This window comes from Haliotis cracherodii, unplaced genomic scaffold, assembly GCF_022045235.1.
Source record: "Haliotis cracherodii isolate W230 unplaced genomic scaffold, xgHalCrac1.p SCAF_11, whole genome shotgun sequence".
NCBI lineage: Eukaryota > Metazoa > Mollusca > Gastropoda > Lepetellida > Haliotidae > Haliotis > Haliotis cracherodii.
The window spans coordinates 20,719,749-20,736,182 of record NW_027266266.1 but is presented as its reverse complement, the minus strand read 5'-3'; the positions used below and the strand labels follow the sequence as shown (position 1 = coordinate 20,736,182).

General features: G+C 44.4%; 1 protein-coding gene across 2 annotated transcripts in view; it reads right to left on the bottom strand.

The window, feature by feature from the left end:
* LOC139456316 (ubiquitin carboxyl-terminal hydrolase 32-like) overlaps nucleotides 1–16,434 on the bottom strand; it is an 85,918-nt gene that overhangs the window by 30,355 nt on the left and 39,129 nt on the right. For both annotated transcript variants that reach the window (XM_071237948.1, XM_071237949.1), the window contains 11 exons: nucleotides 14,869–15,009; nucleotides 13,498–13,642; nucleotides 12,135–12,292; nucleotides 11,214–11,295; nucleotides 10,127–10,201; nucleotides 8,852–8,990; nucleotides 7,879–7,984; nucleotides 6,434–6,537; nucleotides 5,565–5,634; nucleotides 4,582–4,756; nucleotides 3,435–3,586 (listed from right to left, as the gene is read on the bottom strand). In XM_071237948.1, coding sequence (XP_071094049.1) covers nucleotides 3,435–3,586; nucleotides 4,582–4,756; nucleotides 5,565–5,634; nucleotides 6,434–6,537; nucleotides 7,879–7,984; nucleotides 8,852–8,990; nucleotides 10,127–10,201; nucleotides 11,214–11,295; nucleotides 12,135–12,292; nucleotides 13,498–13,642; nucleotides 14,869–15,009 — 1,347 coding nt within the window. The remainder of the gene's footprint in view (nucleotides 1–3,434; nucleotides 3,587–4,581; nucleotides 4,757–5,564; nucleotides 5,635–6,433; nucleotides 6,538–7,878; nucleotides 7,985–8,851; nucleotides 8,991–10,126; nucleotides 10,202–11,213; nucleotides 11,296–12,134; nucleotides 12,293–13,497; nucleotides 13,643–14,868; nucleotides 15,010–16,434) is intronic.

The window sequence follows — 16,434 nt, the reverse complement described above, 5'->3', positions numbered from 1 at the left end:
CCTGTATATAATCGAGTCTGGGGCAGACAATCCAGTGACTGATATCATGAGCATCAATCATGCAAATTGGGATATGGTGACATGCAAGTGTCTGGGTCAAGGATGAGGGGTGAGGTCAGGGATTAGTGGTCCAGGTAGAGGACAAGGGGTGAGGTCAGGGATTAGTGGTCCAGGTAGAGGACAAGGGGTGAAACAGGGATTAGTGGTCCAGGTCGATGATGAGGGGTCAGGTCAGGGATTAGTGGTCCAGGTCGATGATGAGGGGTGAGGTCAGGGATTAGTGGTCCAGGTCGATGATGAGGGGTGAGGTCAGGGATTAGTGGTCCAGGTCGATGATGAGGGGTGAGGTCAGGGATTAGTGGTCCAGGTCGATGATGAGGGGTGAGGTCAGGGATTAGTGGTCCAGGTCGATGATGAGGGGTGAGGTCAGGGATTAGTGGTCCAGGTCGATGATGAGGGGTGAGGTCAGGGATTAGTGGTCCAGGTCGATGATGAGGGGTGAGGTCAGGGATTAGTGGTCCAGGTCGATGATGAGGGGTGAGGTCAGGGATTAGTGGTCCAGGTCGATGATGAGGGGTGAGGTCAGGGATTAGTGGTCCAGGTCGATGATGAGGGGTGAGGTCAGGGATTAGTGGTCCAGGTCGATGATGAGGGGTGAGGTCAGGGATTAGTGGTCCAGGTCGATGATGAGGGGTGAGGTCAGGGATTAGTGGTCCAGGTCGATGATGAGGGGTGAGGTCAGGGATTAGTGGTCCAGGTCGATGATGAGGGGTAAGGTCAGGGATTAGTGGTCTGGGTTGAGGATGTGGGGTGAGGTCAGGGATTAGTGGTCTGGGTGGAGGACGAGGGGTGAGGTCAGGGAATAGTGGTCTGGGTCAAGGATGAGGATCAGAGATGTGGGGTGAGGGTGAGGTCAGAAATAAGGTTTAGAAATGAGGGGTGAGGGCAGTGGATGATGGGTGAGGGGTAATGGGTAAGTGAGTGAGTGGGTTAATGCTTTACTTCACATCGACAATTTTTCAGCCATATCGCGTAATGGGTAAGAGATGAGTGCGACGGCAGGCACTGAGGGGTGGGGTCAGATGAGGAGTGAGGGCAGTGGATGATGAGTGAGGGGTAATGGGTAAGAGAAGAGTGCGAGGGTAGGCACTGAGGGGTGGGGTCCAATGAGGGGTGAGGGCAGTGGATGATGGTGAGGGATAATGGGTAAGAGAAGAATGTGGGGGCAGGCACTGAGGGGTGGGTTCAGATGAGGGGTGAGGGCAGTGGATGATGGGTGGGGGGTAATGGGTAAGCGATGAGTGTGACGGCAGGCACTGAGTGGTGGGGTCAGATGAGTGATGGGTGAGGGGTAATGGGTAAGAGATGAGTGCGACGGCAGGCACTGAGGGGTGGGGGTCAGATGAGGGGTGAGGTTCCAAATGAGGGCCAACATACATTTACAATTTTTACGATCATGATAATATCTAATATAATAATATCTAATCTGAAAAGCTTTGACAGTGAAAGTGTAGCTGCTATCACAGGCAATAACAACATTCACTTGAAACAATGCCTCTTTCAGAAAATAAATGTCATACTTGTTTCTAGTGACTCCAGTATGCCCATGATGAAGATATTCCTTTAGAGAACCCTAATAGATTTCTAGTACTTTTCCAAACTTGTACAAGCCTTGTTTCATTATCACAAGTACAAGATATGACTGACTGACTGATAAGCCTCATAGCCACTCATCATTCAGAGTCTGTGGAAATCCTCAATTTCCTCCCATCTGGCCACCTGCTTGAAGTGTGACGTCAACGAGTGTGGCTAAGTGTTTGCGAGGAGCTTGTGTGATCATGTAAACAGTGGTGTGGTCCAGACAACAGGGGAGTGATCAAGATGTCTGGGAAAGAGACAATGGTCTCAGATATAGTTCAAATACCCGTTATGGATTTTGCTGTTGTTGTTCAGTGCTGCTCTCAGCAATATGATGGCGGACAGTGGTTTAATGACTCCCTATCTCGGGGTGGGTGGGGTGCCATTTCGACTTACTGGTACTGCATCCTTCTAGAATGCATTTGTTTGTTTGTTGATCATATTCCAGCTATATGATGTAGGACTGTTAATAACAGAGTCTGGACCACACAATCCAGTGATTGATATCATAAGCAATGTCCAATATCAGGGAACATGGCACACACTCAACCTGAGTGTGACCGATACAATTAGTTGCCTCTTTAACCAAGGGAGTGAATGTTGTTTTACATAATAGTCTACATCCAAATTAAATTTGAACAATGACACAATTGCACAATAACGTGTGAAATGAAGAAAAGTATCATCTAAATTGGATCTCAATAAAAACAATTTCAGCCTCCAAACTCTACAAGACCTCCACAGACAGGGGACCTACCATCACAATAGGGCCTAGGGCCTCCAGACAGAGGACCTACCTTGACAATAGGGCCTAGGACCTCCACAGACAGGGAACCTACTTTGACAATAGGGCCTAGGACCTCCAGACAGAGGACCTACCTTGACAATAGAGCCTAGGACCTCCACAGACAGGGGACATTCCTTGACAATAGGGCCTAGGACCTCTAGGCAGGGGACTTACCTTGACAATAGAGCCTAGGACCTCCACAGACAGGGGATGTACCTTGACAATAGGGCCTAGGACCTCCACAGACAGGAGACCTACCTTGACAATAGGGCCTAGGACCTACACAGACAGGGGACCTACCTTGAGAATAGGGTCTGGGACCTCCACAGACAGGGGACCTACTTTGACAATAGGGCCTAGGACCTCCACAGACAGGGACCTACCTTGACAATAGGGCCTAGGACCTCCACAGACAGGGGACTTACCTTGACAATAGGGCCCAGGATCTCCACAGACAGGGGACCTACTTTGACAATAGGGCCTAGGACCTCCACAGACAGGGGACCTACTTTGACAATAGGGCCTAGGACCTCCACAGAGAGGGGACCTACCTTGACAATAGAGCCTAGGACCTCCACAGACAGGGGACATTCCTTGACAATAGGGTCTAGGACCTCCACAGACAGGGGACCTACCTTGACAATAGGTCCTAAGATCTACACAGACAGGGGACCTACCTTGACAATAGGGTCTAGGACCTCCACAGACAGGGGACCTACCTTGACAATAGGGCCTAGGACCTCCACAGACAGGGGACTTACCTTGACAATAGGGCCTAGGACCTCTACACAGGGGACCTACCTTGACAATAGGGCCTAGGACCTCCACAGACAGGGGACCTACCTTGACAATAGGTCCTAAGATCTACACAGACAGGGGACCTACCTTGACAATAGGGTCTAGGACCTCCACAGACAGGGGACCTACCTTGACAATAGGGCCTAGGACCTCCACAGACAGGGGACTTACCTTGACAATAGGGCCTAGGACCTCTACACAGGGGACCTACCTTGACAATAGGGCCTAGGACCTCCACAAAAAGGATCTGCTCTGGAGGAATGGTTGCCAAGGAACTAAGTTCCTTCTTCAGGGTTTTGTATTTCTCATCCATGTTTAGCCGCAGGCCGTACTTGACCGGTACTGACCCTTCCAGTCGATTTACTGAAGGAGAAGAGGGTATTTGTTTAAGGAAAATTAAAGGATATTTGTTCATGGGAATATATCATTAGTAATCACCAATTAGTAGCCACCATTGAAATTAAGTACTGATTTAGACTAATGATGTACTCCCCATATAGTACATCACTAATGACCAATTTGTACACCCATGAGTGTAGCCAGCATTTTACAGCACTTATGTACATATCATACACCCTTGGTTGTATATCTCTAAGGTTGTACCACCAGATTGTTCATCTCTTAGGTTGTACTCCACTAATTGTACATCTTTCAATGTTGTACTCCACTAATTGTACATCTTCAATGTTGTACTCCACTTATTGTACATCTTCGATGTTGTACTCCACTAATTGTACATCTTCAATGTTGTACTCCACTAATTGTACATCTTCAATGTTGTACTCCACTTATTGTACATCTTCGATGTTGTACTCCACTAATTGTACATCTTCGATGTTGTACTCCACTAATTGTACATCTTCGATGTTGTACTCCACTTATTGTACATCTTCGATGTTGTACTCCACTAATTGTACATCTTCAATGTTGTACTCCAGTAATTGTACATCTTCGATGTTGTACTCCACTAATTGTACATCTCTAATGTTGTACTCCACTAATTGTACATCTCCTATGTTGTACTCCACTAATTGAACATCTCTAATATTGTACTCCACTAATTGTACATCTCCTATGTTGTACTCCGCTAATTGTACATCTCCTATGTTGTACTCCGCTAATTGTACATCTCTTATATTGTACTCCACTATTTGAACATCTTTAATGTTGTACTTCGCTAACTGTACATCTCTTATGTTATACTCCGCTAATTGTACATCTCTAATATTGTACTCCACTATTTGAACATCTCTTATGTTGTACTCCACTAACTGTACATCTCCTATGTTATACTCGACTAATTGTACATATCTAATGTTGTTCTCCCCTATGTTTGAAGTTCCTCAGGTTGTACTCACCAATGATCTCCAGGTGTATACAGCTGTCCATGGGAAGAGGTAGAGAGAGGTAGGTGAAGGGGTCGAAGCGGACGCTGACATGACCACATTCCTGACATCGCACCTGGGAACGCAGCTGGCCATGAAACAGGTCTACGATGATGGACTGGTTCCGTAATAAGTGGTTATCCCATGCCTGTAAATATACACAAGTAGTAATCCCATGCCTGTAAATATACACAAGTAGTTATCCCACGCTTGTAAATATACACAAGCACTTATCCCATGCCTGTAAATATACACAAATAGTTATCTCATGCCTGCAAATATACACAAGTAATTATCCCATGCCTGTAAATATACACAAGTAGTTATCTCATGCCTGCAAATATACACAAGTAGTTATCCCACGCCTGCAAATATACACAAGTAGTTATCCCTGTAAATATACACAAGTAATTATCCAAAACCTGCAATTAAACATTAGTAGCTATCCCACACCTATAATTATACATTAGTAGCTACCCCACACCTGCAATTATACATCAGTAGTTATCCCATACCTGCAATTATACATTAATTTATAGTTATCCAACACCTGCAATTAAACATCAGTAGCTATCCCAAACTTGCCATTATACATTAATAGTTATACCACACCTGTAATTATACATTAGTAGCTATCCCACACCAGCCATTATACATTAATAGTTATACCACACCCGCAATTATACATTAATAGTTATCCCACATCTGCAATTATACATTATGAGTTATCCCACACCTGCAATTATACATCAGTAGTTATCCCACACCTGCAATTATACATCAGTAGTTATCCCACACCTGCAATTATACATCAGTAGTTATCCCACACCTGTAAGAAGACATTAGTTGCAATCCCTGCAATTATTATACATAAGTAGTTATCCCTCAGGTATAAGATGCTAACAATTGTCAACCTCCAGCTGCTATGTACAGAGCCTCTACTGACTCGCCCTCACCTCTAGGGCCACCTCTTCATCCGGCCTCCCATCACTGTCCTTCAACTCAACATACGGCTTGTCATGGACTCTGAAATCAATACAGCAACAATGATAGTTGAAACCTCACTGTGATTTCAAATAACATTTAATGTATAATATTCCTGATGCCATTAGGAGGATTGCATGAAGTGCTCCTACTGTATACCTATATCACACAGACTGGCAAGATGCTTATATCTTCTAGCATGAAGGAGTGAGTGAGTGAGTTGGGTTTAACGCCGCTTTTAAGAGAATTCCAGTTATATTACGGTGTGTTAGCTTAATGTGGGAGGAAAGACTGAAGTGATGCAGGTCTCAGATGTCTACCACTCCGGTGAAACCCACGAGCACGGGTATGGTGCTGACAAACCTAGAAACATAATCGGGGCGAACCGGGATTCGAACCCACAATCATAGGTTTCTGGCGTGCCCAAGGGACCCAACTCTGCACAGCGAATCGTGGCGCCTTAGACGACTGGGCTACCTGTGCCCCCTAGCATGTAGGAACGAACATTGTAAGCCAGTCAGCAATAGTGCAGCTATATCACGCCAGCCTGTCGATAATCCAATCTGGACCAGGCCACCAGTGGCTGAGAGCACTATCTACTGGAGCATGATGATACCAGCCAGGTGGCAAACTCACTTAACAAGCATAGGGAGATGGGACCATTCAGCCCTGTAATCCATACATCCTGTTACTTTGTTGATTGTGTGTCCTCATCATACCCAGATGACAGGGGAAGTTAGTCATAATATCAACCACTGGTTTGTCTGTACAGACTGGATTTCTTGCAGACTAATGTCATATAGCTGGTATATTACATTAAAGAAAAAGACTAAACCAGAACCTGTTGAGATCTTCGTGCAGTCCGTCCAACAGGAAGCTGAGGAGTTCCTGAGAGTCGTGCTGCTGAAACCCGTTGAACCTTGGTGCATACTTCCCGATCGTCCACTGAAACAGGCAACATACGTATCAACAGGTATTTATCGTTTTTCATCCGATGCATAGGTGCAGTTTATTTGTCTGTTTTTTAAGAAAGAATTTCAGTCCTATCACAGGGCATCATAAGTCTTGGGTGAGAGAAAAAACAACATGAGTGAGTGAGTGAGTTGGGTTTAACGCCGCTTTTAAGAGTATTCCAGTTATATCACGGTGTGTCAGCTTAATGTGGGAGGAAAGCCCGAAGTGACGTTTACCACTTCGGTGAAACCCACGACCACGGGTATGGTGCTGGCAAACCTAGAAACATAATCGGTGCAAACTCAAACCCACAATCATAGGTTTCTGGCGCGCCCAATGGACGCAACTCTTCACAGCGAATCGCAGCACTTAAGACTACTGGGCCACCCGTGCCCCCAAAATCATCATGAGGAAACCTACAAAGGCTGGAATTGTGCGGAGAGACTAAGGATCATATATAGGGCAATTTGAACCAAGACCAAAGAATCCTGTCATGGCGGTAACCTATAAGTGTAACTCTTTATAATATCACTGCCACCATTCACGGCTCCCCGCAGCAACCATCCATGGAGTTGAACTTGCAACCAAGTGAAGGCTGCTGTGATGCCTAATACGCTTCCCCAAGTTTTAATTATTTTGTTTGTCAACTTGAATTCTATTTCCATCACATACTATACGTAGAGTGAGACAAAAAAGGGAGAAGTTGGTTGTGTCTGATACAGGTACCAGCCTATTAGGGGAGTCTCGATCCTCAGTGTAAATTTACACCCTCTGACGCAACACATGAAACACCTACACAAGTATCCAAACATGTTTTGATTGGGTATCAGAAGTAGAGTTTACAATGTATTGCAATAAGACTACACATTAAGAACTTGGTCAAGCATGACCGTACGACCTTTCTTGAAACATAATGCTAATAATAATATTAGAAAAGAATAAAACTAAAATTCACCTAACTGTCAGTGGGGCTGCATGGAAAAGTTTCATGTAGAAATATTAATTAATATTAATATCACGATTCATTTCTGTTACTCAATACATGTTACTGAATTACATGTTGCATAACACCTCTAGTCAGTGGTAGAAACTAACAGTTTTAGTCAACAAGTCCTCATAATGATAACATATAGCAAAACCCATAAATATGGCAAATTTCTACTATTCCTTATCATACCTTAAGTATTGGGTAGTTTGGCAAGGACTACAGGACTTGTGACAACTTCTAACACTGCAAGTACCCCTTGAAATTGTCGCACACTGGGATGGAGCTTCCAGCCAGACCAAGTAAGGGAGGTAACTCTGTTGAACAGCTCCAACAGAAGCACTTACCCTAAGTTTGAGTGGGGCAATAGTTCGAGTTGTCCCGCTCCACAACTCCTTCACGAGGTCTCCGTACCGCTGGGCTATGTGGCCTTTCATTCCTAGAGGGTTTTTCCTGCGGTAAACAATTGAATGCGTCATGTACGGTACATAGCAAGTCTGAAATGAATTCCTATGAGGTGAGAAAGTATATGAAATGATGTAATAATGAGGATGTAATAATTCCTTAGTTCTGTTTTCTTGACTGAAAAAGATAAACTCAAAACAACATTATTTGAGGGTGGCATGAAAAAATGGTATATGTATATGGGGTGGTAGTGTAATACATTACATAAAATGGGGGTGGGTGGGGGTCATCCTTTCCTCTTTTATCATCCTCCCCACCACCCCCTCCAAATAAAAGATCAGTCCCAAAAGGCATTCTTTCTACAGTCATGTCTGGACAAGACAACCACTGATTACTATTATGAGAGATACAGGGTTGAGAATGGACATTTTCCTTTTCAGATGAGTAAGTAAGTAAGTATGGTTTAACACCGCTTTTCGCAATATTCCAGCAATATCACGGCGGGAGACACCAGAAATGGGCTTCACACATTGTACCCATGTCGGGAATCGAACCCGGGTCTTCGGCGTGACGAGCGAGCGTTTTAACCACTAGGCTACCCGACCGCCCCCTTTTCAGATGAAACTTCTTTTCAATGGAACTTGGTCCATAATTTGGGGGTGTTTTTGGGGGGGGGGTCATCAGAATTTAACAAATTTGTGGTCACTAAAATTTGCGGATCCATGGAAGTCTCATCCCTGGTGATAGTCCACTCTGTTGGGTAGCATTGACATGTTCTCTACCAAGTCATCGGTTCTGACCCCACGATCCATTAACCTTGTCCCCCCAACATAGGTTGCCAAGGATCATTTCTATCCTGGTGTCCCCGCTGGAGCTGATCAGCAAGGATGCATATGTAACCTGTTTCTCCCTCACCTATTGAGTTCGAACAGATGCAGCCCTCCATTGAAGTACTGTGTGAGAGTGTAAGTATTGGACACACACTGCACAGCGGCGTTCATGAAGCATGTGTTGCCTAGGTTATTCAGACCCGTAGCACCTCGCTCTGTTGGCACTGGAAACAATAGACAATGGAACTGACAATGTTATAAAGTTAAACAAGTACAATATATCATGAAATTATGAATCACCTAATTAATGAGTGTGTTGACCCCTGTCCTTAAATGCACCACCATGCAATCAATGTGAGCAGCCCTACCTCTGAACTATAAAAACTAATCTTCTATAAAATTCCATGATTTAGTATGGGGGGTGATAGTAGTTCAATTGAATAATGTCATTTGCTATCTTCACAAATTTAACTGCAAATGCTTGATCTAACTTCCATGAAATATAAAGCAGAAATTCCACATAACAGTGAACCTAACATGACAATATACACCCATATTTCCAGAAGTGAGTGAGTGAGTGAGTATCGTTTTACGCCGCTTTTAGCAATATTCCAGCAATATCACTGCGGGGGACACCAAAAATGGGCTTCACACATTGTACCCATGTCGGGAATCGAACCCGGGTCTTCGGCGAGACAAGCGAACACTTTAACCACTAGGCTACCCGACCGCCCCTATTTCCAGAAGAAAATACTTTACGTTATTGATGTAAGTAAGAGACACTCAATTTTGTTCGCATTAATTTTATGCTTGCATTAATTTCATGACTTACAGAGCCTGGAACAGCAAGCTTAGTGCTTTTAGCCAACAGGTGGCCACCAAAAAGTGTAGTACAAATCTAGTTAAAAGTGAGCATGCATAACACCCTCATTTATGAAAGAAAATAAACATGAAACATGTCTTCATCTCGAAAGGTTGACCATAAATCATAACAAACTCATCTCCTTACACTTATTTTGTCAAGGAGCAAATTAACTTCACAAACAAACTTTACATAGACCACTTCTGTTTTCATTCGATACCGTGGACCAATGAATAATATGTTTAATGTTGTCCAATCGTATATCGGTAAACAAGAGTCCAGTCAAACGGAAACGATGAACACAACAAACTCATACAAATGATTTCAGGAAAAGACTCTTCATTTGTAAATCTCTCTGTCAATCCAACATGGATCAAAGATAAGAAATGATTTAGAAAGTTACCATAAATTGTTTCAGGAAGTGAACATCATCCAATAGTACACATTTTTCGACACTCGGTTTTACAACACACAACAAACATCTCAATTAGTTCTCACCATCTTCTTTTTTTAGTGTTTTGTTTTTGGCAAGTTGAGACATTTCTTCTGGCCATGTCAAGTCCTTGTTTCTCACTGAAAATAAATCAAATGAAAATTACAGAAAAACAGAATATACAAAAATGTATTTTATTTCTGATCTTTTGGTTCGACCTGAAAGGACACAACAACACTTTTTCTTTTACTTCTTTTTGTACATATTTGCTGGACATCTTTGTATTCTTGAGGAATAATGCAGTTGTTCACAGCAAAACACAGAAAGTTCCTCAGAATGATGTCTACACTGCACTCCACAAGCCCAAAAGGTCTTATAATCTTCCACACACACAACTTGTACAGAGAGGCATCATGCGGCATATTCAATTTGATCTTTCGTTTTGGGGAAATCAGGTTAGAATTACCTGCCCTTGGTTAAAAATCTGGGAAAATACAAAGCCCGACACTGGTGGCTGAAAATGAAGCCGGCACCTAATACTTCCTTTTTGGGGGACCTTAAATGAAATCCATCTGTCTCTTTTGCTAACGGCTAAGAATCTTTTGTGTGTGTGTTATACTGCAGAAAGCATAATTCCAGCTGAACCACACCCATCACAGCATCACAGCATAAGTAAATCCAGACCGGCCCAACCACTGCTAGAAACTGGCACTAGACCTGAAGTCCTTTCCAAACTGCCCAATAGTTAAAGTATCATAAGGACTACTAGACATTTGCCATATTGAAGGGTTTTGCTATATGTTAACTATATGTTTGCTAACTGTTAGTGTTTATCACTGCCAACAGATGGTTAATAGCAAGAGAAATGACACCAGATATATCCCGGTCATCTCTTACCCCCCTCTGAGACCCCGACCACCAAATGTTCATATTCCCCCCCCCCCCCCACCACCACCACCACCACCAAAAAAACCCAATCTAAATGTGAACAACAAACCACCCCTATTGAGGTTGCAAATTGGAAAAAAAGACCTCCTTTAAAGGAATCCTGTGTCTGGCTCCTGAATCAAAGGTTCAAAGGGAGGAGTACTGGGATGCTGCCTTCAGAATGTATCAGCAGATGCTGCATCTAATGGCCTCGCACATCCTCACCTTCAATAAGCATCTGCTGGTTCTCTTCAATGCTTGCATCCTCCACCGTCATATTTTCATCATCTAGCAATGTGATGTTTTGCTGAAAATACAGTGGAAGAGTGAGGGAGGAGTTGGGTTTAACACCACTTCAAACAATATTTAACTTATATCATGGTGTGTCAGTTTGATGTGGGAGGACAATCGGAAGTGATGCAGATCCTAGGCGTTTCCCACTTCAATGAAACCTACAAGAGCAGGTATGGAACTGACAAATCTAGATATTGCCGTGATATTGCTGGAAAATTGCTAAAAGCGGCGTAAAACCATAGTCACTCACTCACTCAATCACACTGTTGTAGTGTCATGGGCCAAAAGGGAATTCCATTGTGATGTACCCAGGTCACATGTTACTTTAGGTCTTCCAGCCTTTGTGTATCACTCAATGGCTTCCTTTAACTGGCTCTGAACAATATGCAATCATGACCCCTTAATGGTGATGGAAAAGTTTTTGTTTGTTTGTTGCTTAACGCAGCACTCAGGAATATTTCACCTATATGACGGTGATCTCTAAACAGTTTTATCGTGATAAAAAGGAACAGTTACAAGAATAAGGACTCGACTTCAAATTGCCCTTTGTCACAACTGTAACATTAATAACTCATCCTCTGTCTATGGGGGCAGTTGGGTAGCCTTGTGGTTAAAGCGTTCGCTCGTCGCGCCGAAGACAATGTGTGAAGTCCATTTCTGGTGTCCCCCGCCGTGATATTGCTGGAAAATTGCTAAAAGCGGCGTACAACCATACTAACACACTCATCCTCTGTCTATGACTGGGTTGCTGGGGACCTATTTTAAGCAAGAATCCCACAGGGCCACCAGCATCGTAAACACCCTATACAACAAGGATGGGCACTGCCAGGCATGTTACTGCAAGCAACTCACATCATCTTTGGGACTGACTTTCCAGAGTCGGATGTCTTCTCGACAGAAGCGGAGTTTGTTGCATAAGAACTCGTATATTTGCTGCATGGTGTGCTTCCTGCTGAAGGCTGCTGTGTAGGCCAGGTAGCGGCGAGGGGTCTGGGGGTTGGCGGCAAAACCTGGAACACAAGCAAATAGGTTACACTTGTGTACAGTCTGTACAATGAGAGTGTGTGCATGTGTGCATGTGCGTGTTGTGGGTGAATGTGTGTGCATGAGCGTGTGCATGTGCATGTTGTGGGTGAAGGAGTGTGCATGAGCGTGTGCATGTGCGTGTTGTGGGTGAATGAGTGTGCATGAGCGTGTGCATGTGCGTGTTGTGGGTGAATGAGTGTGCATGAGCGTGTTGTGGGTGAATGAGTGTGCATGAGCGTGTTGTGGGTGAATGAGTGTGCATGAGCGTGTTGTGGGTGAATGAGTGTGCATGAGCGTGTGCATGTGCGTGTTGTGGGTGAAGGAGTGTGCATGAGCGTGTGCATGAGCGTGTTGTGGGTGAATGAGTGTGCATGAGCGTATAGTGGGTGAATGAGTGTGCATGAGCGTGTTGTGGGTGAATGAGTGTGCATGAGCGTGTTGTGGGTGAATGAGTGTGCATGAGCGTGTTGTGGGTGAATGAGTGTGCATGAGCGTGTTGTGGGTGAATGAGTGTGCATGAGCGTGTTGTGGGTGAATGAGTGTGCATGAGCGTGTTGTGGGTGAATGAGTGTGCATGAGCGTGTTGTGGGTGAATGAGTGTGCATGAGCGTGTTGTGGGTGAATGAGTGTGCATGAGCGTGTTGTGATTGAATGAGTGTGCATGAGCGTGTTGTGGGTGAATGAGGGTGCATGTGCGTGTGCATGCTGTGCATGTGTGAGTATACTGAGTGTGAGTGTGGGTGTTGAGCATGTGTATGTGAGTGGGCATGAGTGGGCGTGTGTGTGAGAGAGTGTGAGTGCGAGTGTGAGTGTGAGTGTTGTGCATGTGTATGTGAGTGTTGTGCATGTGTATGTGATGGTTTATGAGTATGCATGTGTGCGTGAGAGAGTGTGTGTTGTGAGTGTGCATGAGTGAGTGTGTTGTGAGTGTGCATGAGTGAGTGTGAGTGTGTTGTGCATGTGTATGTGAGTGTGTATGAGTGTGTGTGTATGTGAATGTTCATGAGTGTGTGAGTGTGTTGTGTGCATGTGTGTGCATGTGGGCAGCTTAAAGATATTTACAACATTAGCTTCCATCTTCATTTCATCCAGAAATGAACATACACCATAATAGCTGGGTGTAATTAGCAGTACAGACTGCTGTTGTGGATAATCCCAGGCTCTACAAGAAAGTGAATGGTGGACTTACTCCAGGCCATGCCGCCGAAGCCAGCCATCATGCCTGTGAAGGTGGTGGGAGGGGGTGGCCTCTGACTGGGCACCTGGTGCCGCTGGAGGCGGACAGTCACGGGGTACAGCTCCAGCTCAGGGTCGTTGGACGCTGTTGTTATCACCTGGAACGCAAGAACGTCAGCATGAGCAGTCAAACTACAAGGGGTGCATGGTTGTATCAACACAGCATACATCAAGAGGTGGTCCATTGTAGTCGTGGGTCATTATACAGGGATCCACCTAGTTTTACCTAAAGGTTGAGACCTCGGGGCCCACTTGTGACCAAAACAGTCAGCCATTTCCTGAAAAGGGGGCCATTTTCAAAGAAAAGCCAAGGAAACAAAGACAAACACTTTCTTGGAAGAAATGGTTGACCCTTGCTCTTTTATTTTCTGTTCGGCTCACACATATTCAGAATCATGATTGACTGTGGTACTTGACAAAGTCATATTTGAATTGTAGCACAGCAGTCAATTCTGTTATTTGATTTTGAAAACAATTGAAAGTGTCTAATACCAGTTACCATGGTTATTTGGTGTTGATATCATGAGCAAAGTCACAGATTGGGCTATAATGATATGTAATGAACCAGGTTGGGCTGGGACGAGTCCAAATTTACTACCCGGGTACCCATCTCCCTATTACCCGACCCTACCCGGGTACCCGCTGTAGATATCTAGAGATAGGGACAAACTGTCCGATTTGGAAGAGTTTGACCGTAGCCCTGGCAAAATGTATTTAGATATACATGTAAAACAATCTGGTCATGCAGACACTGAAGTTTACTGCATGAAGTTTTATCTTTATTCAGACATATAAACATGTGATAAAGTCCAAAGGAATGGGTGCATTGTCAGAAAGAAATGGGAACATTAGTGACTTAGTGTGTAACCACAGAGTTTTAGATAATTTTGTCATTAAATAATATATCACTTGACTAACCACGAGTCCGGGACCCACCAGACCCGAGTACCCGAGTTACCCGTCCCCTAGAACTTAGAACCAAGTCACCAAGCCTGACCACACAATCAATTTAGTCTCCTGAGACAAGCATCGGTTGCTGGTGACCAATTCTCGCCATGCCAACCTGGAATCCCCTGGGTGAAGCGTGACTTTGTTTGTAATTTACCTAAACGACGGCCTGTAAATAATAGAGCCTGGACCGGACAAACCAGTGATTAATATAATGAGTAACATACCACCAAATCTGGGTAAGAAGATACAGCTTCTGACCACCCATCCATTTCATAACCTTGCACAGAACAAGATATGTTGTTGGGGATTCTAACTCAGAATCCCCGTGAGATGGAGGGAGACGTAGAGAGATGAAAGGTGACAGTGTACTTACAGTTCTAGGCAGAGCAGGTGCCCCTCCATACCAGCTGGACAGGGCTCTCCAGATAGGCTCCGGCACCAGCTCGAAGTCCTTCCCCCTCACCAGCACTGTATCACGCTTTAACCGACCTCCCTCGTTGGTGAGGGTTGATGCCTGGGAAAACACAAGAAAATATATATCACAGTTAAAGAGGAGACAGTTTTATAACATTCGTGGAGTAATCAATAGCCAGACCAGTTGGTGACAAGGACCTAGTCGTTATCAATGGTGACCCTACCATATGTGAGTTGGTGACAAGGACATAGTCGTTATCAATGGTGACCCTACCTTATGTGAGTTGGTGACAAGGACATAGTCGTTATCAATGGTGACCCTACCTTATGTGAGTTGGTGACAAGGACATAGTCGTTATCAATGGTGACCCTACCTTATGTGAGTTGGTGACAAGGACATAATCGTTATCAATGGTGTCCCTACCTTATGTGAGTTGGTGACAAGGACATAGTCGTTATCAATGGTGACCCTACCTTATGTGAGTTGGTGACAAGGACCTAGTCGTTATCAATGGTGACTCTACCTTATGTGAGTTGGTGACAAGGACATAGTCGTTATCAATGGTGACCCTACCTTATGTGAGTTGGTGACAAGGACATAGTCGTTATCAATGGTGACCCTACCTTATGTGAGTTGGTGACAAGGACATAGTCGTTATCAATGGTGACTCTACCTTATGTGAGTTGGTGACAAGGACATAGTCGTTATCAATGGTGACCCTACCATATGTGAGTTGGTGACAAGGACATAGTCGTTATCAATGGTGTCCCTACCTTATGTGAGTTGGTGACAAGGACATAGTCGTTATTTATGGTGACCCTACCATATGTGAGTTGGTGACAAGGACATAGTCGTTATCAATGGTGACCCTACCTTATGTGAGTTGGTGACAAGGACATAGTCGTTATCAATGGTGTCCCTACCTTATGTGAGTTGGTGACAAGGACATAGTCGTTATCAATGGTGTCCCTACCTTATGTGAGTTGGTGACAAGGACATAGTCGTTATCAATGGTGACCCTACCTTATGTGAGTTGGTGACAAGGACATGGTCGTTATCAATGGTGACCCTACCTTATGTGAGTTGGTGACAAGGACATAGCCGTTATCAATGGTGACCCTACCTTATGTGAGTTGTGACAAGGACATAGTCGTTATCAATGGTGACCCTACCTTATGTGAGTTGGTGACAAGGACATAGTCGTTATCAATGGTGTCCCTACCTTATGTGAGTTGGTGACAAGGACATAGTCGTTATTTATGGTGACCCTACCATATGTGAGTTGGTGACAAGGACATAGTCGTTATCAATGGTGACCCTACCTTATGTGAGTTGGTGACAAGGACATAGTCGTTATCAATGGTGTCCCTACCTTATGTGAGTTGGTGACAAGGACATAGTCGTTATCAATGGTGTCCCTACCTTATGTGAGTTGGTGACAAGGACATAGTCGTTATCAATGGTGACCCTACCTTATGTGAGTTGGTGACAAGGACATAGTCGTTATCAATGGTGACCCTACCT